General features: G+C 44.8%; 1 protein-coding gene across 2 annotated transcripts in view; it reads left to right on the top strand.

The window, feature by feature from the left end:
• UBE3C (ubiquitin protein ligase E3C) overlaps window positions 1–22,451 on the top strand; it is a 111,374-nt gene that overhangs the window by 67,266 nt on the left and 21,657 nt on the right. For both annotated transcript variants that reach the window (XM_076006757.1, XM_076006758.1), the window contains 2 exons: window positions 4,440–4,687; window positions 19,694–19,906. In XM_076006757.1, the coding sequence (XP_075862872.1) occupies window positions 4,440–4,687; window positions 19,694–19,906 (461 nt within the window). The remainder of the gene's footprint in view (window positions 1–4,439; window positions 4,688–19,693; window positions 19,907–22,451) is intronic.

The following is a 22,451-nucleotide window of genomic DNA, read 5'->3' on the forward strand; positions in this document are numbered from 1 at the left end:
CAAGACTGTGCTGGAATCATTTGTCCTTTGTTCAGTGTGCACAGCTGGTGCTCAATAGATGTTTGTTGAATCTAGGATTGAACCCTGGGGGGAAAGACAGATGATGAAATCTAAAACGTGCAAACGATTGGCAGTGTCTTTAGAGGAGAGCAAGAGGCTTAGTGTTGGAGGGCCTCACGGAGAGGCGGGACCTTAGCACTGCCTGGAGAAGGGCTGGGTCTGCGGTGAGGGGACAGCAGGGGCCTGGGGCTGTGGGCTCAGGGGCACCTGCACTTGGTGGCACAGGCTCACTAGGGGTCCTGGGAGAGGGGGTGTGAGAGAGTGTCTCCACGAAAGTAGAATGTGTGCTTCTTTTATTTATCAGAGATTTTTGTTTTGTTCTGTTTGAGACAGAGCCTCACTCTGTTGCCCAGGCTACAGTGCTGTGGCATCAGCCTAGCTCACAGCAACCTCAAACTCCTAGGCTCAAGCAGTCCTCCTGCCTCAGCCTCCCAAGAAGCTGGGACTACAGGCATGCACCACCATACCAGGCTAATTTTTCTACTTTTAGTAGAGACGGGGTCTCACTCTTGCTCAGGCTTTTCTCCAACTCCTGACCTCAGTCGATCCTCCCGCCTTGGCCTCCCTGAATGCTAGGATTACAGGCTTGAGACACTGCAACCAGCCCATCAGGGATTTTAAATTAACTTTAAAACTATTTCATGTAGATGATTTCTAGGATATTACTGTCCAATTATAATGAGTCCCCAAATTTCCTAATGAATCCTTAAGCTTTGAAAATTATTCAAAAGCCAACCATACCCACCCTCTAAGTGCATGCTGATAATTGCATCAAAATTAAAGGCTTTAGAAGGGCTAGACACAGTGGCTATGGCTGTAATCCTAGCACTCTAGGAGGCAGAGGCGGGAGGATTGCTTGCGATCAGGAGCTGGAGACCAGCCTGAGCAAGAGCAAGACCCCGTTTCTACTAAAAATAGAAAAAATTAGCTGGGCAAAGTGGTGCAGGCCTGTAGTCCCAGCTATTTGGAAGGTTGAGGCAGGAAGTTGCAGTGAGCTGTGATGATGCCACTGCACTGTAGCCAAGGCGACACAGCAAGACTATGCCTCAAAAAGAAAAAAAAAATTTTGGAAAAATCTTCTCATAATATTTATGTTTATAATGTTGAAAATCTTTACAAATGTTCTTTAGTTCAGGTATTAGTAATAAAAATTTTTAACCCATATGTTAATATTGTTATTTTGTTAGGTAAATTAGTAGAATTAAACATCTTCTCTGAACATTTAATTTACTTATGAGAAAATGGTCTGAAGTACTTTGTTGACTGATCATTTACATATAATCAGTTAATGTGATTATTCCATATATCATCCAGTCATTAAAGTAAATCCATCCTTTATGGACGCTTGTTATCTCGTTTGGTCTCAGAACGATTTTCTGAAGTGTGGATGTGAGCCCCATTTTACTAATGAGCTGGTCGGGTGGAGCTCGCGATGGCTGATGACTTGTCTGGGCCCTTGGTGCTGAGTGAGCAGAGACCTCTCCCGCCCGGCCCCGCCCCGCCCCGCCCCGCCATGGTGTCTTACTTGTTAAAGGGCGAGGTTCGAAGGCTACCTTCTCCGTGTGGAGAGCACGTTGAAGTGGTGGTGTTTCCTCCTGGGGTGGTCGGGAGGACTGTGGAGAGGGTGTGTGATGGCAGTGCTACAGGCCAGGCTCTACTGAGCTCCTGCTGCCCTCCGCCGCCCTGGGGCTCTGAGCTGCAGTGGGGTCGTTTCGGAGAGCCCCACTTCTGTGTGCTTTTGTCGGTTGGTTGGTTGGTTTTATTTTGTCTTTATTTAATGGGCAGAATTAACTGCATCGTTTTCCTAAAAAAGAAATGACAATAGAATGAAATCAAATGAATATTTTACTTTAGTTTTTTTCACCAAAACCTTTCTGGGTAAGTAGATATTTCTAATTTGCCCATAGAAAAAAGTAGTGGGAAGATGCCTAGAAGGCTAAATTTAATTCTGAAAACACTATTGCCCATTGCAAATGGCTGTTTACAGAATGAGCCTCAGGGAAACCACACTCTCAAGTCTAGCTGTGGGGCCGCTTCTGTGCCTGCCCATTGCCCTGGTGGACAACGGCCCGGGCCTCACCGGTACCGCCCTCGAAGGAGAGGTTAGGACGGACCGGTGGGCGTGCGTTTCCCACATACAGTGGTTTTTGCAGAGTCTGCTGCTGCTGACCCCTGACGATCAGTTTGCAACATACTATACATGACAAGTAAATGCTCGTATTTCTGTCTTACAATTTGGCATTGAAAGGGTGTGCGTGTGTAAGAAATACCCAAATACATTTTTGTGCTGCATCTATAATTGGCCAATTAGATTTCTTTTGGCATTTTATCTGTAGCTTCAGATTGACATACTTTGTAATCCTATTAATCAAGGTAGATGGGAATGATGTGTTTGTGGGATTTAATCATTGGTGAGAAACATGTTCTTCGTGTAAGTGTAGTTAAGTTAGAAAACATGAGAGTATGTTTTAGTTGGAAAAAGCCCAGGCTTTGTAGGCAGTAGACATCTTTAAATTATGTTGCTACCCATCACAGTATTAACTGTGTCACTTTATAATAAACAACCTTTCCTGTCCTCAGTTTCCTCACTGCGAAGTGGGGATGCTTCTTAACCCAGAAGGTTGTTAAAGCATTTGCAGTAATAGACGTAAAGTTCCTAGCATAGATTCTAGCTGGGTAAGTGATCAGTGACAGCTGCTGTTATCCCTTTACAAAGTGGGAGAGTGGGCTGCAGCCAGACGGTCTGGATTCGTTTATCTGACTTCCAGGGGAGCCAGACTGGTAGCAGAGAGGTGACAGACACGGCAGGTCACACTGGGTCCCTGCGGCCGCTCACTGGTGACCCACCTCGTGGGCCCTTTCTCGATGAATGGAAGTTGTTATTCCTGTCCATCGTGGCTGCAAACCACAGTCAATACGATAAATTATATTTGCCCCATTTGAAAACATATTATAGAATATTTATACTCCAGGTACATAACTTCAAAATTACACCTTTGCATAGCAATATAGAGAAAAACAAGGTTTCGAGGAGATTGCCTGAAGGCTTTACCCAACATGGTTTCTGCTAAACCCCTTTTCCAGAGTGTCTCTGGAGGTCACGTGGCCCTTGAGATGCTTGGGGTGACTGTTGACACTACATCTGAAAGGTGGAAGCTGCTCAGGCAGACTGTGAAGTGTCTAAACCTGGGAACTGTTGCTTTCTCATCTGCCTGGACTCCACACGCAGCCGTTTGCCCCACTTCTTCCCCTCCCCTTCTTGCCCTCCCCTGTCCTCTCTCTGTTTTGCAGGGCATCTGTAGCTCGTTCTTGGGGAAAGATAAAGCACATTGCACTTACTTTCCCAAAGCTGTTCTGTGATCAGCCTGTCTGTAAGAGCACGTCTAACTCAGCCCACCTTGCTTTGACTTTTGACAGAATACCTTTCTTGACTTGTATTGGGGGGGGGTATCCTGAAGCCTACATTGCAGGTTTGCAGTGTTCATTGCAAGCAAGTATAGGGACATGTTATTCCTAGTTAGGAGGACCTATGAGAAATTCTGTCAAGCATCAAGAATAGTTGAGTGGCTTTGTTAATTTTTTTTTTAATTTTTAAATATTTTTTGCAGCAAATTTTATAATAAGTAATTTCCCCCTTTCTTCTAGCCACATACAGCTTTTAAAAATCATGTAGATTCTGGAGTGCTGATCCTCTCTGAGAGTCCCTGTACCAGTGACCCCATTCAGAGAGTCTCTCACGTTCACCTAGCCAACATCTGTATTCATTTTTCTTGCTGATGACTGTTCCAGTATTATCCCATGTCCCTAATTCCACTCTCCTCCTCTGTAAGCATTTCACTCTGTCATATCCTTTAGAATATGGGGGATAATTTTATCTTTTCACAAACACTCCTCTTTTCTCTCAGTTCCATTTTCTTTTCTTCTTTTTCTGCTGTGTAAACTCTGGGGAAAATATTGGTCAGTCTTGTCTCTCTCTTTTTTTTTTTTTTTTTGAGGCAGAGTCTTGCTTTGTCTTCTGGGCTAGAGTGCCATAGCGCCAGCCTAGCTCACAGCAACCTCAAACTCCTGTGCTCAAGTGATTCTCCTGCTTCAACCTCCCAAGTAGCTGGGACTACAGGTGGGCACCACCATGCCCAGCTAATTTTTCTATTTTTAGTAGAGATGGGATCTCGAGAGACTGATCTCAAACTCCTGAGCTCAAGTGATTCTCCTGCCTTAGCCTCCCACACTGCTGGGATTACAGGCGTGAGCCATCACTATTTTGAATCCTGCATTGAAACGGCCCTAATATTCTCACTCCCACTCCCAAGACTTCCTGTAATAACTGCTTATCTTATTGCTTTCTTTTAACATCTTTTCTCCTCACTCTTTTTACACAGAGCCTGATTTGAAAAAGCGGATCCGAGTGCACCTGCTCAATGCCCATGGCCTGGACGAAGCTGGCATTGATGGTGGTGGTATTTTCAGAGAATTTTTAAATGAACTACTGAAATCAGGATTTAACCCCAACCAGGGTTTCTTTAAGACTACTAATGAAGGGCTTCTGTACCCCAACCCGGCTGCTCAGATGCTTGTGGGAGATTCTTTTGCCAGACATTACTACTTCCTAGGCAGAATGCTTGGAAAGGTAAAGTAATCGTTATATAAAAATAAATTTAAGACCAAAAGATGTTGGCATCTTATATTTCTGTATGAATGTTTTCTATGTTTGCCACAAGATTTTTTTCAGAAATTCAGATGCTAAATGTTCAAAAACCACACCACTAAATAGAGATATTTATGGTTATAAGTTCTATGGGTTTTCTTTTTTTTGCTTTTTCTTTTTCCACCTTCTCAACCCAGCTTTTCCCAACTCTGGGAAGAACCGGAAAGAGAAGGCTGTAAGTTCTGTGGTTTGAATGTCCCCTCCAAAACTCATGTTGAAACTGAACCCCCAGTGTGGCAGAACTGAGAGGTAGTGGCTCTGAGTGGTGATTGAGTCGTCATGGGAGGGGACTGGTGCTTTATAAGAATAGGAAAAGAGATAGGCAGCCTGATCTTCTTGGCACTTTTGTTAAAAATTAGTTGGCCGTAAATGTGCCAACTTATTTCCGGACTCTGAATTCTATTCCATTGATCTCTGTGTCTGGCCTTATGCCAGTGCAATATTGTCTTGATTACTATAGCTTTGTAGTAATGTACTGTGTATATATTTATTAATAGCAAATGGGGATATGACCCTAGGCCTGACAAATAATTCCCCTTATTTGTGTCTCTTTGAGATGCATTGTTGTGTGACCAGTTATTATTTATTTGTTCAGGTTCCAAATGTTGCTACTTTGACAATGTAGATTTTACGTGTTCTTCAGGTTTCGTGATGGGCACAAACTTGACCTCACTATGATTTTGCTGTGTGTCTTCATCTGTAGGCTCACCTTACTGCAGTAACAAACTGCAGACATTGATCTGATGTTAGAGTCTTTAGCATAGATTTTAAACAGATCATTTTCTCACTTTAATTAATTTTAACACATGTAACATATCTCCCCCAGTTTGGAGCTATGCACTGGCTTTGGTGTCAGTTCTCAGAGAAATAACCTCTCCCCTTACTGGCATCCACAGACTACTTACTTATCGAATCTCAGCTTCCACTTCCTCGGGAGGGTGTAAATTTCATAGCTCCTTGCATGAAAATCTTTACAGTGATGTCCTATAGTTCTTTCTATTGAGGTAAACCCAAGAACCTTCTCAATTAATAATAATAAATAAAAATAAAGGTGAGCCTTTCTTTTGCTTTATTTTTTTACTTATTGTGATTTCCACACAATGCAGCAACAGAAGATAGAGCATTATGTGCATGAATTAAGGCTTATTAAAATTGTGTATTACTTTTTCTTCCTGAAGGTTTAAATCATCCAGTTTTAGGAATAAACTCATTTTTCCCTCTATATATTGACATACTGCTTATAATTGAAATTATTCTGGAGATCATGGCTCCTTGTACTATAGATTCAGGAGGGGTAATTGCTCTTACTCCTCTCCTTTGGAAGATGTTTATATTTTACCAGGTTCTAGGGAGGAGAATGTGTGATCTAAACCTTTTTCTCCCACAAGTGAAATTTATGTCAGTTATATTTCAATAAACCTATTTCAAATATAATGAAGTTCAGAAAAAACTAACAAAACTATAGTTATTTGAAGATGGTGGTTAACTTAATATCATGTACTTAAGACTTTCCTTACATTATTTTCTGCATGGATATTCCTAAGGGGGTACTAGTTTATAAAATATACATGATTATCATCTGATTACAAGTGGTCAAAGTTTGTACCAACATGCTAAAAATTGTTCAGAGCTAAGTAAGTGTAATAGTATAGCACTAATATTCTGGTACCTGAACACTAATCCTTAAGAGAAGAAGATTGTATATTGATTGATTATGATATTTATTGGGTCATAATGTATTTAAATTTTCTTTAATGCATATGTTAGTGATTGTTTGCTGTGACAAAGTGCAAAGAGGTCTTCAGGAGTGATCCTGCCTGGGAAGAATTACCTCACGTCACTGGTCACTTCTCAGTTAAACGTTCCATTAGCAGATGATTCCTGCTTCTGGTGTGGGTTGTGATTGCATTTTATCGCCTGTAAATCAGGCTCCAGACAGGGACTAAATAAACAGCTCAAGGATGTGGTAATGTCATCCTGGACTTTTTTTATGGATAGAAGCACCTGGTTCCATTTAAGCCAATTAAGCTCAGAATATTTATTGAAGCAAATCCTTTATCATATTTGAATCCTATTTGAAAATGGCTTTTTTTTCTTGCTTCAGAATATTGATTTAATTGGAACAGAATGCCTATAAATCAGGTTATTTGATAATATTTTGGTCATATATTTGAATTTTTTAATTAGCAAATTGTGTGAGTTCAGCATGGTTTAGAAATTTGTATTTCAGTAGAATTCAGTGTGCACTTAATGTATCATATAGTGTAATACTGACACTTAACAGTTTATCTGGAGATTTTTCAGATGTTGGGGGAATTTATTTTCTCTGTCATTAGTGTCATTTTATAAAATGCTCACTGAATTTGCCGAGGCTTTAAAATCATAGATTGAGGTGAATACTAGTGATTTGAGTTACCTTAGTCCTTAAGGCAAAGCCCCTCTTTCGTCTTTCGTAGGATCCTGTTTGGAGCCCTGAGCTCATCACAAGGTGGTGCAGTGAGTGTCCTCACCTGACTGTCACCAGACCGCGAGACTCAGGTCTCTAAAGTCTTTTCCGGGCTGGGCTTGGTGGCTCACGCCTGTAATCCTAGCACTCTGGGAGGCCAAGGCAGGTGGATCGCTCAAGGTCAGGAGTTGGAAACCAGCCTGAGCAAGAACGAGACCCCGTCTCTACTAAAAATAAAAACAAATTAATTGGCCAACTAACAATATATAGAAAAAGATTAGCCGGGCATGGTGGCGCATGCCTGTAGTCCCAGCTACTCGGGAGGCTGAGGCAGCAGGATCGCCTGAGCCCAAGAGTGTAAGGTTGCTGTGAGCTAGACTGAAGCCACGGCACTCTAGCCCGGGCAAGAGAGTGAGACTCTGTCTCAAAAATAAATAAATAAATAAAGTCTTTTCCCTTAGATGTCGTGAACGTAACAGTCAGCAGAGAGTGGGTTGTGCTGTTCTTAGCATAAGACTTCCAACCAGACTGAAGACTTTTTTTCTTCTCTGATGGCAGCAGATTCCACAAGTTGGCTTTGTCTGTTTTCACAGCTGTCTCTCGTAGACAATTCATTTCGAGTTTGCTCTCTTTGACCTTATTTATACTGTGGTTTTTTTTGTTGGGTTTTTTTGAGACAGAGTCTTACTCTGTTGCCTGGGCTAGAGTGCTGTGGCATCAGCCTAGCTCACAGCAAACTCAAACTCATGGGCTCAAGCGATCCTCCTGCCTCAGCCTCCCGAGTAGCTGGGACTACAGCCATGCACCACCATGCCCTGCTAATTTTTTCTATATATTTTTAGTTGGCCAATTAATTTATTACTATTTTTAGTAGAGATGGGGTCTCGGTCTTGCTCAGGCTGGTTTAGAACTCCTGACCTTGAGCAATCCGCCCGACTCAGCCTCCCAGAGTGCTAGGATTACAGGCGTGAGCCACCACGCTCGAACTATACTGTTTTTGGAGGCAGAAAAGGCAGAGATAAAACTAATTTACAAATGATCGCTTTATTTGAATTTTACCCCTTCTTAGAGTCGTACCTGCTTTTGTAGCATGCTAACAGTCCTGGGTTTTTTCATTCAGAACAGACCATTCACAGATCCAGAGGTCATCCACCTTCCAAATTAAGGCCGTAATCTGTCCCTCTTCCCCCGCCCCCCAATAAGTTCCTATATTTCCAAAGCATCATAGTTCTCTATTAATATATAAGTTTATTGTATTTGTTCAGAATTAACCATGAAATACAAATGGTGTGGACTATACAGTAAAAATGACAGGTATAGTCCTAGATTCGGTTGACTCCAGTATCTAAGTAGTATTTTCATTGTAGTTTTAGCACCCCAAATAAATCACAAAAATTCTTCCTGCCTCTGGTTTAAATAGATCTTGCTTACTGTTATTCCTTCCCATTTATTTTTTATTTGTTTTGTTTTGGTTGTTGCCAGAGTTCTTAAACATGCCTGGCACCCACGTATTGTTTTAACTTCTCCCAGCCATAGTTAAACATCTGAAATTCATGGGGACAATGTGGTCGGTATTACATTGAGGCTCCTTTTCTTTCTCTAAGCCATGAAAATTAGAAACACGTTCTTGCTGGTCCTGCGTAAAGTCTACTGTCAAATCTCTGCCTGGCCTTTTTGAGTGCAATAAGAATAACAAATATCTAAACATAAAATAGAGTTCATTTAAATCTTCATTTAGACTTGCTAAATGTGACTTTATGAAAAGCAAGCCAAATGAAGGTGTGTACTGTTAATCTTGTCTCTAATCTTGAAATCAACTTTGAGAGGCAGCAAGTGGGTAGCCGAGCTCCAGCTCTGGAGTGAGGCAGACCCGGTGGGGACTCGTGGTCTCACCGGCAGGCATGACATGGTCAGGATTGTGTTTCAGGGGTCTCCTTGGCTTGGGAATTGCAGGCAGCTGGGACTGGAGCAGGCGCTGCAGCAGGGAGGTGTCAGCATGGTTCAGGTGGAGTGATGATGGCAGCTCAGCCCTGGTGGCACTGATGGTGCGGGGTCGTCGTGTTCAAGGGGCTTCGCTGAGGAAGAAGCAGGTGTTGGGAAGTGCAGGAAAGAGAAGATGAGGGACTGCGGGAGTCTGCTCTGGTGCCTGGAAGGGTGGAGGTGCACTGACTAAGCCGGGGCGATTCCGGCCAGCATTCCAAAGGCCTGGGAGCCGTGGCGCTTCTGCGGCCGGAAGGGCGGCCGCTGGCCATTTGGGCCTGGGTGCAGGGGCAAGACCTGGGCTGAGCCATCAGCATTCGTGTGGTACTTGAGGTCCCGAGACTGAATTAGGTCACTGGGGAGGGGCACAGCTGGGGAAGAAGAGGGGCTGAAGAACCAAGCCCCCACGGCAGTCTGGGCTCTGAGTTCAGAAAGTGGAGAACTTAGCAGTGGAAATTTAGGAACTTGGCCGGAAGGGTAGGAAGAAAACCAGGAAAGTGTGGTAGCTCCAGAGAAAGTGTTTCCAGGGAAAGAGAATGATGAATATTGTCTGGTGCTACTAATAGGTCAGATAGGATCAGGACTAAGAAGTGGCCGTGTCATGTAGCAGTGTGGACAAGCAGCTTTGGGCAGTGGTGGAGGCAGAAGCCTTACCAGATGGATGGAAAAGAGCGGCAGCCGTGTCCTGTGGAAGCTGGACGTAGCCTCACCCGTCCTGCCCCTGCAGGCCCACCGCAGCAGATCTGTGCACTTGCGGCATCAGATAACGGGAAGGAGCGTTCACTGTGCGCTGCATGGCCTCAACCTGCACACCGCCCGCTTGTCCTTCAGCAGTGTGATGAGTAACAGACTGTGAGAAATTACATGACCTTTTGAGTGAGCAAATCACCACTTCTCACGGCAGTGTGGCTGCACCGCGCTAACCTGACTGAGTGAAAGCTGCATGCACAGAGGAGTCTGTTCTGCAGGAGTCCTGTTTGTGTGAGTCCAGACACAGGCAGAGGCACTCGGTGTTTTGAAGGCGGCACCGTGATGCTCCTAGGCGGGCACGGAGGCTCTCTGAGGTGCCAGTGATTTTTGCTGTGTGCACAGTGATTAGCCGTCTGTTTGTGACTGGGCTGCCGTGGGCCTCGTGCAGGGACAGCAAGGAGGGGTCAGCGGAGAAGGTCGGGAAGCAGTCACAGCCCATTTTTGAGGGACATTGCCATAAAGAAAATTTGAGCAGTCGCTCAAGAGATGTGGGCCTAATAGAGTTTTGTTTTCCCTTTAAAAATGGAAGAAATAACAGCAAATGTGTGTTCTGCTGGAAGTCAGCGAAGTCACTGCCTGGCTTTCCGACAGGGCCTGGCCAACGTCATCAGCCTCGAGTGGCTTCGAATGGTTGGTTGATCAGCGAGAAATTCAGGTACCTGACCTGCTAGCTCTGGAGGACACAGTAGTTGTAGGAGATGAAAGTGCTTCTCCCTGCCGGGTGGTGCAGCTGAAGCCAGAGTGGAAGAGGAATGGTCCAGCTCTCAGACCTGCACTGCCTGTCAGCTTCACCTGGGGGATTGTTGCAAATGCAGATTCCTGGGCTCCAGCCCAGACCTGCTGAGTCTGAAACTGGGGAGTGGGAGCCCAGCAAGCTGTGCTTTAATAAGCCCTGCATGTGATTCTGGTGCACACTAAGATTTGAGAACTACTGGGTTAGGGGACACTGTAGGATCGCCAGTTAGCCTCAGGCTCATTTGAGGTTAGTGTCATAAAGTAAATGAGATCAGCCAGCTTGGTTAGTTGTTTTTCTCCGAACATAACCAGCTGTGTGTCTCTGACTGGGGTGTAGTGTTAAATTTAACCAGGTGGTTTTTTGCCAAGTGCATATAATAAAGGTAGATTGGCTGCAAGCCAAGCATAGCGGGGAGTGTTTACAAGAGTCATCCTTTAAATTCAGGCTGTCTGGAGAGGAAATTTGTGGATGGAGACCTGAGGGAGAGGGAACAAGGACCACAGGAGTTGGGGCAAGGGTCGGTGTAGGTGCTGAGAATTGACATGTGTAGGGACCCAGGTACTGGTAAGAACAGCGGAGCCGGGGACTAAAAGAGTAGGTGGCTAGCGGGACGACTGGAGTGGCAGAGAGTGATCCTCACCAGAGGTTATCGCAGGACTGCTGGTGTGTGTTGGACTCTCAGGAGGACAAACCCTGGGTTAGGGAGGCAGTGGCTGCACCAAGGAGGGGTCATGCGTGCTCTGGCCCAGCGCACAAGATTCACAGCCAGATGTATGGTCTGCAAGTGGCAGTAAGGAACACAGGGCGCCTGTCTCATTTCTGTGCCCAGCGAAAGAGATGACAGCTCCAGGGGGAGAGCTGCTGAGCAATGGGACGGGGTGCAGCAAGCCTGTGCGCCAGGAAACCAAGTGGAAAAGACCGTGCTGAGTGTCGTAGTACAGCCAAAAACAGCCCTGTCTTAGACACAAAACCAGGAGCATAGGTAGCAGCAGGAAAAATACATCAGACTTCATTAAATTTAAAAGCATTTGTGCTTCAAGAAACAGAAAAGACACCTCGCTGCCAGGGAGAAGATCATTTGTAAATCACGTATATAAGGGGCTCGTGTCTACAGATATAAAGGACTCCCTAATGAAAAGATAACCTAATGGGCAAAGGACCTGAACAGACCTTTCTTTTTTTTTTTTTTTTTTGAGACAGCCTCACTCTGTTGCCTGGGCTGGAGTGCTTTGGTGTCGGCCTAGCTCACAGCAACCTCAAACTCAAACCCCTGGGCTCAAGCAATCCTCCTGCCTCGGCCTCCCGAGTAGCTGGAACTACAGGTGCACACCAGGATACCCAGCTAGTGTTGCTACTTTTAGTAAAGATGGGGTCTCGCTGTTGCTCAGGCTGGTCTTGAATTCCTGAGCTCAAGCAATCCTCCCACCTCGGCCTCCCAGAGTGCTAGAATTACAGGTGTGAACCCCCACACCCGGCCCTGAATAGATATTTCTCCAGAAGAAATGAGCAGTGGACAGTAAGCACATTAAGAGATGTTCAGCATCACTAGTGATCAGGGAAGTGCTAGTGAAAACTGAGGTAACTGCTTCAAGCCCGATAGAATGGCTATGGTCACATGATGTGGAGGCAAGTGTTGCTGAGAATGTGGGGAGATGGGAACTCCCAGGCATGCCCAGGGCAGTGTAAAATGGGGCAGCCGTGTTGGAAAGCAGTCTGGCGGTTCCTCAGCAAATGTGCGTCCACACAGAATCTCGTGCACAAATGCTCACAGCAGTGCTATTGGTAACAGCTGAAAGGTGGGGTTTCGCATAGGCCCATCGCTGGCCAGTGGGTGAGCAAAGTGTGGCTTGGCCACACAGAGGAGGAGTTTTCGGCCATAGAACGGGGTGAAGCTCTGACACATGCTGAGCAGATGGCCCTGGAAAGCATTGTGCTAAGCAAAAGAACCAGACACAAAAGGCCACATGGTGTGTGATTCCTGTGTGTGAAATGGCCACAGCAGGAGATGTGCTGAGACAGGGAGTTGGGCTGGGGGTTGATGAGTGACCTGGCGGGGTGTGGACTTTCCTTTTGAGGTGATGATTGTACAGCTCTGAATATAAGGAGAACCCTCGTTCGCTTTGAATGGGTGAATTCTGAAGTGTGTGATTACATCTCAGTAAAGCTGTTATTACCAAAGAACACTCATGTCATATTCATGACAGAGCCAGTGTCGGAGGAGTTGGAGAAGGAAGCAGTCGCTGTAGACCAGAGTTCATGGATGTGATCGTTTGAAAGCTAAAAGGAGCTGGAGGGACACACTCAGCACCCAGTGGTGACTAAATCTTCCAGCACCGTTATCCTCAGACTGCAAGAGAAGTAATTTGACAGATTTCTAAAGCCTGATAATTTATTCTCTTGTATAGTAAAAAGTAGAACTTTTAAACCTGAAGAAAATGATTCCTTTTAATTATGAGAAATAGTTATTGGTTGTGCAGAGTACTTTAAGACTGCACGGGACGTCAGTATTTTCTTAAACTCCTCGTGTCTTTTGGAAGCAAGGGTGTTAACAGCTGATGTCAGACGCTCGGGTGTTTACTTCTTGTGGATGGCAGTGGGAATGTGGGTTGTTGCTTTGGCAGACCCTTTTGGTCATGGACATGTAAGTTTGTTGTTTTATGGAAATACTTTGGTGGGCAGGTTGGGGGTTCTCTGTTGGAGCCCAAACCTGGAAGCTGTGGAACCAGAGCTTCAGAGTAGGAGAGGGAAGAGGGGGGCGCTTGCCTTTTTGCAGTGCCACCATCTCATGGAGAAAGGCTGGGGTGCAGGTGAGCCCCGGGTGGCTCTGCTCTCTGGGAACGTCGCAGCCTGTGTGGAGAAGTCCTGGCGTGGTCTTTCAGGAGCCCATGCTGGTCACTAGACTCCTCTTCTCTGAGGAGCAGAACTACGAGTGACTAGTTGATTTCAACTCAGCGAACGTGAGAAGCTCCCTGGCGTGGCCAGCAGTGGTGCTGAGCATGTGGTGTGTCCGGTGAGGTGCTCATGGGACCTGGCCCGCGTGCAGGGTACTCGGTGTCTTCCCGGGTGATGGCCACCCACGTGAAACACACAGAACACCATTTCACAGCTCAGACTTTTATTTTCGTGTCAAGGTAACCATGTAGACAAAAGCGTTATGGGAGTTGACAGTGTATAGAGAGCTCTGGAATAGGATTATGAAGAGCAAGGATTTGAAATGAATCTTGACGTATATGCATAATCTCACATAACCTGAAGAGTCTAGAAAAGGAATTTTTTTGCAAGCAAATTCATGGATGCAGAGTTCCAGTAAGTAAGGTGGTCCCTGGCATATAGTGGGCACTTAATAAATGTTTGTTAAATGAATGGGTACCATGTGTTGCACTTGGACTCAAGCATTAAAAATTAAGTGTCTCTTGCCCTGTAGGCGCTTAGAGTTCACATCAGTCACTAGTGGTCCCAGGCAAAGGAATATGATTTTAAATTCCCAGTTATTAATTCTGAAGCACAGATATTAAATAACATGTTATTGATATATATCCTTATTTTACATTTCTTTTTCATTTTTTAAACTGTGGTTAGTATGATGTGAAATAACTGAAATTATCTGCTCACTCAATTACAGTGACTTTAAAGCAAGACATCGTCTCTTATATAGTTTTTAGATTAAGTTATAAATGTTCACTTCAGAGCTGCCCAAAGATTGATAGAGATGCATTTGAAAAGCATTATTTTTTTATTGATTCTTAATGTAGTAAATTACTGAAGTTATTTGGTGGCAAACAGAAATGGCCTGTGATGTGGTTCACATTTATTCTCCTGATAGAGCCACAATTTGCATTAATTGCATTGCGACTGCACTCACTTATATTAAAAGGCTTCTGCTATAATTAATCCTTTTTATTTCAAATCATTTTGGCACAATTTCTAGCTATAAACACTCATAAAAGACAGACAGTTGAAAAATCCGCTACAGGTTTTTTCCATATACCTACAGCTATTTTTTCATGACAAGTGTTATTGATAAGCTTCTGGGAACATGTGTGGTGCAGTGGGCTGAGAATTAAGGCCAGTGTGAAAAATGCTAAGTGGATTATTTTACATAAAAAATAGGCAGTTTTTGAAGTTGTATAATTAACCTGTGTTTAGAAAATACCTTGATTTATGCTTACATTTGTTTCTCAGTTGCATACATTATGGAAATTTAATTTATAATCCATTTAGCTGATGCAATCATAGTTTTTAGTGCTATCATTTATTAGTGCTTGTATATTAAATGCTCTGAAGGTTTGAACCTGCCTTATGTAAAAAATTATACCTATGCATTTACGTTTTATGAGTCACAGTGGGATTTCTGTTTAAAATTCAGGTAGCCCTGATATATTTAACCAGTTTTACTGGTTTATTGTTACTAATGCAGAAATGGCAAACAATGACCTTATATATTGAACATCAAATGATTTATACTTCCAGTTTACTTTTAAAGTCCACTGTATAAATGAGGGCTTTTCTTCAACACCTGGAATCAATCATGCAGTTCTATGCAGAATGTTCTCCTTGGCTTTGAACTCATCATTCATTTAGAAGTAATGGTATTTACAAGTGGTCCAGGTTAATAGTATTAACCATTCTTAACTTTAAGCAAACTGTGGCTTTTCATAACAGCTCTACATTATCAGTAGATGGCTCCATGTTAGTTGCCATTTTGTTATTCATTGTCTCATTAAGAAGTCTTTTTTTGCCATCTTCTCAAAATTAACTAGGTAATCATTAGTCTTCAAATCAGAAATAAAAGCACAAAGACCTAACACTTAAGTTTACGTGGCAAAGAACAGCTGTGGTCTTGGTGTAGGGGAGTGTTGTGCTGTCTGTAGTCATCAGATGGGAGCCCAAGCCCCTTACGCTGAGCAGCCTTGGAAAAAAGCATTCTTCCAAATGTCTGTTGGTGGTTTTATGCTGCAAGAATCCAGTGGCATTCTAGACCTGTACTTTGGGGAGAACGTCAGCAACTGTTCTCTGGTTTCCTCCAGTCACGTTGCTGGGCTAGTCTCCCTGTTTGTCTGCTTGTTTATTAGTTTGAGACAGGGTCTTGCTCTGCCACCCAGGCTGGAGTGCAATGGTGAGATCACAGCTCACTGCAGCCTCAGACTCCTGGGCTTAAGTGATCCTCCTGCCTCAGCCTCCCATGTAGCAGGGATAACAGGCTTGTACCACCACGTTCAGCTATTTTTTTTTTATTTTTAGTGGAGATGGGGTCTCCCTGTGTTGCTTAGGCTGGTCTGGAACTCCTCGCCTCAAACAGTCCTCCTACTCTGGCCTCACCAAGTGCTGGGACTCCCCAAGTGGGTGAGTCTTTAAAATGCAGATTTCAAGGAGTATCTTCACATTCTGTGTTTGACTGTGTAGGTTTTAGGGTGTTTAAGGATTAGTGAGTTTATAGTCTTTACATATGAAATAGATGATTAAATACTGTCACAGTGCTTGAAGCTATGGCTAAACAAAGGATTCACGCCCCAGATGAGCAGTTTCTCCTTTGCCGGGAGATTGTAGGCACACAGTCCCAGCACTCTGTTCACGCTCGTGTGAATTCACTCAGATCTGTCCTAGTAAACCCTCAGCCCACTGCTGAGTGTGCCCAGCGTGGTCCAGTGGTGGATGGCCGCTCAGGTTCAAAGGTGATTTCCTGAGTTGACAGTCTCGTGGATGAATGATTACCCCACAGATGAAGTTTTGTTTTTATTTCGGTATTTCAGGAGTAGCACGTAGCACTTGAATCTGAAATCAGTGGGATAAAAAGGATCCAGGTGTGTCCAGCATGTCTCCTGGAGCACAGCTCATCGTAGCTACCTGTAAGGCAGGGCTAGCCCAGCCTTCACCCGCTCTCCTGCGGGGGTCCCCCAGTCTCGGGCACGGTCTCAGCGCCACGCTGCCAACTGCGAGGAGGGCTCCTGACCCCGCTGCTGGGAGGGCTGCTTGCTTTAAACTAGGCCTCAAGTTCTCCACTTGACAGGTGAGGGTAGTTAAACCACTTTGACCCGAGGACACCGGGGAGAGAGCATTTTGTAGGATCACTGGAAATACATAGCTATCTCTCTGTAGATTAGACATAGTCTAGCAAGTGCAGCATTCATAGAGGAAATTCAGATTTTCTGTTTGCATCCATTTTTTTTTACCATAAATTATAAAATTGTCCAAATAGACCAAATGGAAATAAGATAATTAATGTCTTACTACATGCTTAGCATTGTGTCTGGCACATGGTAAGCATTCAAGATATGGTAATGGTTACCTTTATTAGAAAAGTTTTCGCCGGGCGAGGTGGCTCACGCCTGTAATCCTAGCTCTCTGGGAGGCCGAGGTGGGCAGATTGCTCAAGGTCAGGAGTTCAAAACCAGCCTGAGCAAGAGCGAGACCCCGTCTCTACTATAAATAGAAAGAAATTAATTGGCCAACTAATAGATATAGAAAAAATTAGCCGGGCATGGTGGTGCATGCCTGTAGTCCCAGCTACTCGGGAGGCTGAGGCAGAAGGATTGCTTGAGCCCAGGAGTTTGAGGTTGCTGTGAGCTAGGCTGACGCCACGGCACTCACTCTAGCCTGGGCAACAAAGTGAGAAAAAAAAAAAAAAGTTTTCACACTAAAGACTGTTGAGCTTCCAAGTGAATTGTCTGTTAGAATAAAATACTAAGAATGTTTTTGAAAAGTTCAGCATATTTCCGATTCCCTCTTGTATTTTATATCCGTAGGCCACTGAAATATTTATCATGCCACGTGAAACCTGACTTTATGTTGGTAACCTTTCATAATTTTACCTCCCACCTTATTTTGGTATGGGATCTCTGGAGATTAATACAGATCTACTCACCAGCACTTGATTTAACCCCAGTTAAGGGAAATGCAGGGAAAATGCAAATTAAGACCACAGTGAGATACCCCATTGCACCAACCAAAAGACTGATAATAGTAATGATTGGTGGCCAGGCGTGGTGGCTCACACCTGTAATCCTAGCACTCCAGGAGGCCAAGGTGGGAGGATTGCATGAGATTAGTAGTTTGAAACCAGCCTGAGCAAGATAGAGACCCCAATCCCCACTAAAAATAGGAAAAATTAGCTGGGCAACTAAAAAAAGTAGAAAAAATTAGCCAGGCATGGTAGTATACACCTGTAGTCCCAGCTACTCGGGACGCTGAGGCAGGAGGATCACTTGAGCCCAGGAGTTTGAGGTTGCTGTAAGCTAGGCTGACGCCAGGGCACTCTAGCCAGGGCAACAGAGCGAGACTCTGTCTCCAAAAAAAAAAAAATAGTGATGATGATTGGTGAGGGTTCCCACATTGCTGGTGGTAATGAAAAAGTCATTGCAATTTGGAAAGCAACTTAGGCAGTGGGGATATGAAGTTTCTATATCTTGATCTTTGTGGTCACTATGCAATATCAAATCAAAAAATTTATCAAGCTGTACATGAAGTTGTTGTGTACGTTTTACTATATTTAAATTACACTTTGATATAAATAAATTCAAAAAATAATTATAGACTGGGTGCAGTGGCTCATGCTGGTAATCCTAGCATTTGAGAGGCTGACGCAGGAGGATTGCTTGAGGTCGGGAGTTTTAGACCAGCCTGAGCAACATAGTGATACCCCATCTATATAAAAAAGTTTTTGTTAACTAGCCAGCTGTGGTGGTATGCTCCTGTCATCCCAGCTGTTCTGGAGGCTCAGGCAGAAGGACCACTCGAGTCCAGGGGTTTGAAGTTGCAGTGAGCTATGACGACATCACTGCACTCTAGCCTGGGTGACATAGCAAGACCTTGTCTCATAAAAATAATAGTAAGTTTGCAGATAATTATGCTTTGAAATTCTTAGATACAAAGTTCTTTACAGTAACTCACAGTAAAGACATCAGTAACATTTTTGACATGTGAAAATTCCATGAAACCCAGGTTGAAGCACTGCAGCCCTCATTTGCTCGCACACCGCGTGGCGGGGAAGGTCTGCTACCGCAGACTGCACTGTGGCCACACAAAGCTGTGTTCCAGTCCTGACACCCTGTTGTACCTATGAATGTGGCCTTATTTGTAAATAGGGTCTTTGCAAACGTAACCAAGTTAAGATGAGGTCATACTGAAGTAGGGCGAGTCCCAAATCCAGTGACTGGTGTCCTTAAAAGAGAAAGGAGAAGAGATTCACACCAGAGAGCAGGAGGACAGCCATGTCAAGAGACGGTGTGGAGTGACACAGCCACAGACTATGGAACCCCAGGGATTACGGGGAGACTAGGAGCCGGAGGAGACAATGAAGGATCCTCCCCTAGAGCCTTCAGAGGGAGAAGGGCCCTGCCGGCACCTTGGTCTTGGACTTCTGGCCACTAGAACTGTGAGGCAATAGTGTATGTTGTTTTAAATGTCCCAGTTCATGATGATTTGTTAAAGCAGTCTTAGGAAACTAATAACCCTGCAAACCCTGAGATACTATCTGTCTCTTTACGGAAAACATTTACCAACCTCCATGTCGCATGAGCGATTTGGCTCTTAAAGGTCCCATTTGTTGGAGGATTGCTCGAGCCCAGGGGTGCTGGGCCACAGTGTGCCGTGCAGGTCAGCCATCTGCACTTAGCTGGGAACGTCAGTACATGACCTGCTGGGAGCGGTGGCCACCAGGTCACCTCAGTGCTGATGAGTGGTGGGAGCGCATCCGTGAGTAGCTACCGCACTCCAGCGCGGGCAGCAAGCGCGACTGCATCTGGACAGAAGAATCCCCATAGGTGTTGGTGTTCTGTGATTTCACCCCTACACAGTCTGCTGGAGGGTTTCCGACTCGCTGAATGCTTGCACCGCAGCGTGGCACGTGGCAAATGCTCGCTGAGCATTAGCTTCCACTGTCCTCATCGTCATTCGGGAGAAATAGTATCTGCGATCTTACAGTTCTGCTAGATGTTAAATCGAACGCATGTTTTTTATTTGTAGAAAGCATGAAAAAAAAGTCTAGATGCTAATCACTGTTCGTTGGTCTTACTTGAAGGCTCTCTATGAAAACATGCTGGTGGAGCTGCCCTTTGCGGGCTTTTTCCTCTCCAAATTGCTGGGGACCAGCGCGGATGTGGACATCCACCACCTGGCCTCCCTGGACCCCGAGGTCTATAAGAATCTGCTGTTCCTCAAGAGCTACGAGGACGACGTGGAGGAGCTGGGGCTGAACTTCACCGTGGTGAACAACGACCTGGGCGAGGCACAGGTGAGGACGGCCCTGCCCGTGGCGGTGAGGAAGCTGATTCCTCTGTGTGAAAGCATGTCTTGTTGCATTGTTTGGGCTCTTGCACGTTTTGGAAGAAAGTGTAGCTGGGAGTTAGAGGTAGGAGTTCGGAGGAGCCTGAGATGCTTTGTGCACCGTGCTCGGCTCCCTGGCGGTGTGGCCTGCCCGGTGCAGAGCGCTGCTCCGGCGGGATGGCCTTGTGGCTGTGATCATGCCTCCTGTCCTGTCTGGTTCCTACTCTGAGAGTGGCCAGCTGGCACCTCTGGACAGGAGCCCTGGGGCTGGGGGTGCCGTCCTCGCTCCTGCCTTCCGAGTGACTCTGGCTGCTCTGACACTCACGTCAGGGCTTCCTGTCCCTTGTCCCTCTGGTTGCTCTTGTCATTCATACCCGTTTTTAAAAAGAAAGGCCCATGTTGGAGATTTGAACTATTTTCTTTTTCTTTTTCTTTTTTTTTTTTTTTTTGAGACAGTCTCGCTGTGTTGCCCAGGCTAGAGTGAGTGCCGTGGCATCAGCCTAGCTCACAGCAACCTCAAACTCCTGGGCTCAAGCAATCCTCCTGCCTCAGCCTTCCGAGAAGCTGGAACTACAGGCATGTGCCACTATGCCCGGCTAATTTTTTCTATATATATTAGTTGGCCAATTACTTTCTTTCTATTTATAGTAGAGATGGGGTCTCACTCTTGCTCAGGCTGGTTTTGAACTCCTGACCTCGAGCAATCCGTCGGCCTCCCAGAGAGCTAGGATTACAGGCGTGAGCCACCGCGCCCGGCCATGAACTATTTTCTTCATAGCTTTATTAAGATATAATTCACATAACATGAAATCCACCCTCTTAGAGTGTACAGTCCAGTGGTTTTTAGTGTATTCATAGAGTTGTGCGGCCATGGTCACTACAACCAGTTTTAGAATATCGTCTTAACTCCAGAGAGAAGTTGTGCCTTTAGCAGCCACCCCACCCCACCTGGGCCCCCAAGCCCGCCTCCTGCCCCTGCGTCCGCATGTCTGGATGCCTCACACCACGGACTCTGTGACCCTCACCTTCACCTGCTGCGTGTGTCAAGACTTGGTTTCTTCTCTGCTGAGTGATGTTCCGTCATACGGATACACCACCACGTGCTCTTCATCAGCTGCTGGATATTTGAGTTGTTTCCACTTTTTGGCTATTATGAATGATAGGGCTACAAACATTCATGTACAGTGTACTAAGCAATTTATTGATGAATTGATAGCATCTGGGACTTGCTTCACATCCAGGCTCCGCGTCCCTAATCTGAAAGCTAAAATGACTCATTGAAAATATGTTGACCCACGCAGGATAATCCCCAGCTCAAACCCCTAGGTCACGGCACTAACATTTTATTATGATAACCACATGTTGAGCAAGTTCAAATTAATGCAGTTTTTGTTTTTTAAAAAATTATAAGAGAGTACACATTGTAACAAGAGAAGCAGATATACAGGGTGTCCCAAAAGTCACCATACATAGGGAAAATGGGAAATTGTAGCTAAATGTACCTTTATTTAAAAAATACTCATTACAACATTTTACAAAATTTGTCCTGTTTTCAGTTTGAGTATATAGAGGCTAGGCACAGTGGCTCATGCCTGTGGTCCCAGCACTTCAGGAGGCCAAGATGGGAGGATCACTTGAAGCCAGGAGTTGGATACCAGCCTGGGCAACACAGTGAGACTCTTGTCTCTTTTTTAACAAGAGTGTGTATCTAGAAGTGGAATTGCTGGTTCATGCCCCATTTCTGTGTTTACCTGTTTAAGGAGCCATCAGACCGTTTTCCACAGCAGCTGCCATTATACGTCCCCTCTTGCAGTGCACGGGGTTGGCTTCTCCACGTCCTCCATGGTGACACTCGCTGCTCGCCACTTTTTCCTCCGTTTCTGTCTTTCTCTTCTTTAAAAATAGCCATCATAATGAGTATAAAGTGATATCCCACTGAGGTATTAATTCTTTTTAGTCGTAATATTCTGCTGTACTGAGAATTCTCAGGAAAATAAGATTCCAATCCTTACTGGGGGCTTCCTCCTTAAGCTGCAGAGCTGCTGGGTAGTAACGGTCTGTACACCAGAGAGATGTCTTCAGAATTAAAAAGCACACACAGAGGTTTATGCTGCCTAGCATCTAAACATTCTGGATAATGGTCGTCTTTTTTGGAACTTGAATTTTCAGTCTATTAGCCTTCAAAGCCACTTTCAGAAATAGGTTCAGAGTAAAACTAGGTCAGACTAAAGGAAGGTAGGCCTTCTGCCTCTTTGTGTAATACTTATTAGATAACCTTTTGGCATTCCTGAGACGAGCATCAAAGTGTTATAAAATAGGAATGAGAAGTATGGAACCTGATTTCATTTGTAATTTAGTAGCGTTTTGTTTTGTTTTGTTTTGTTTTGTTTTTTTGGGACAAGTCTTGTTCTGTTGCCTGGACCGAAGTGCAGTGGCATCATCATAGCTTGCTGCAGCCTCCAACTCCTGGGCTCCAGTGGTCCTCCCTCCTCAGCTTCCCAAAGTGTTAGGAT

This window comes from Microcebus murinus, chromosome 9 (assembly GCF_040939455.1).
Source record: "Microcebus murinus isolate Inina chromosome 9, M.murinus_Inina_mat1.0, whole genome shotgun sequence".
In the NCBI taxonomy this organism is placed as follows: Eukaryota; Metazoa; Chordata; class Mammalia; order Primates; family Cheirogaleidae; genus Microcebus; species Microcebus murinus.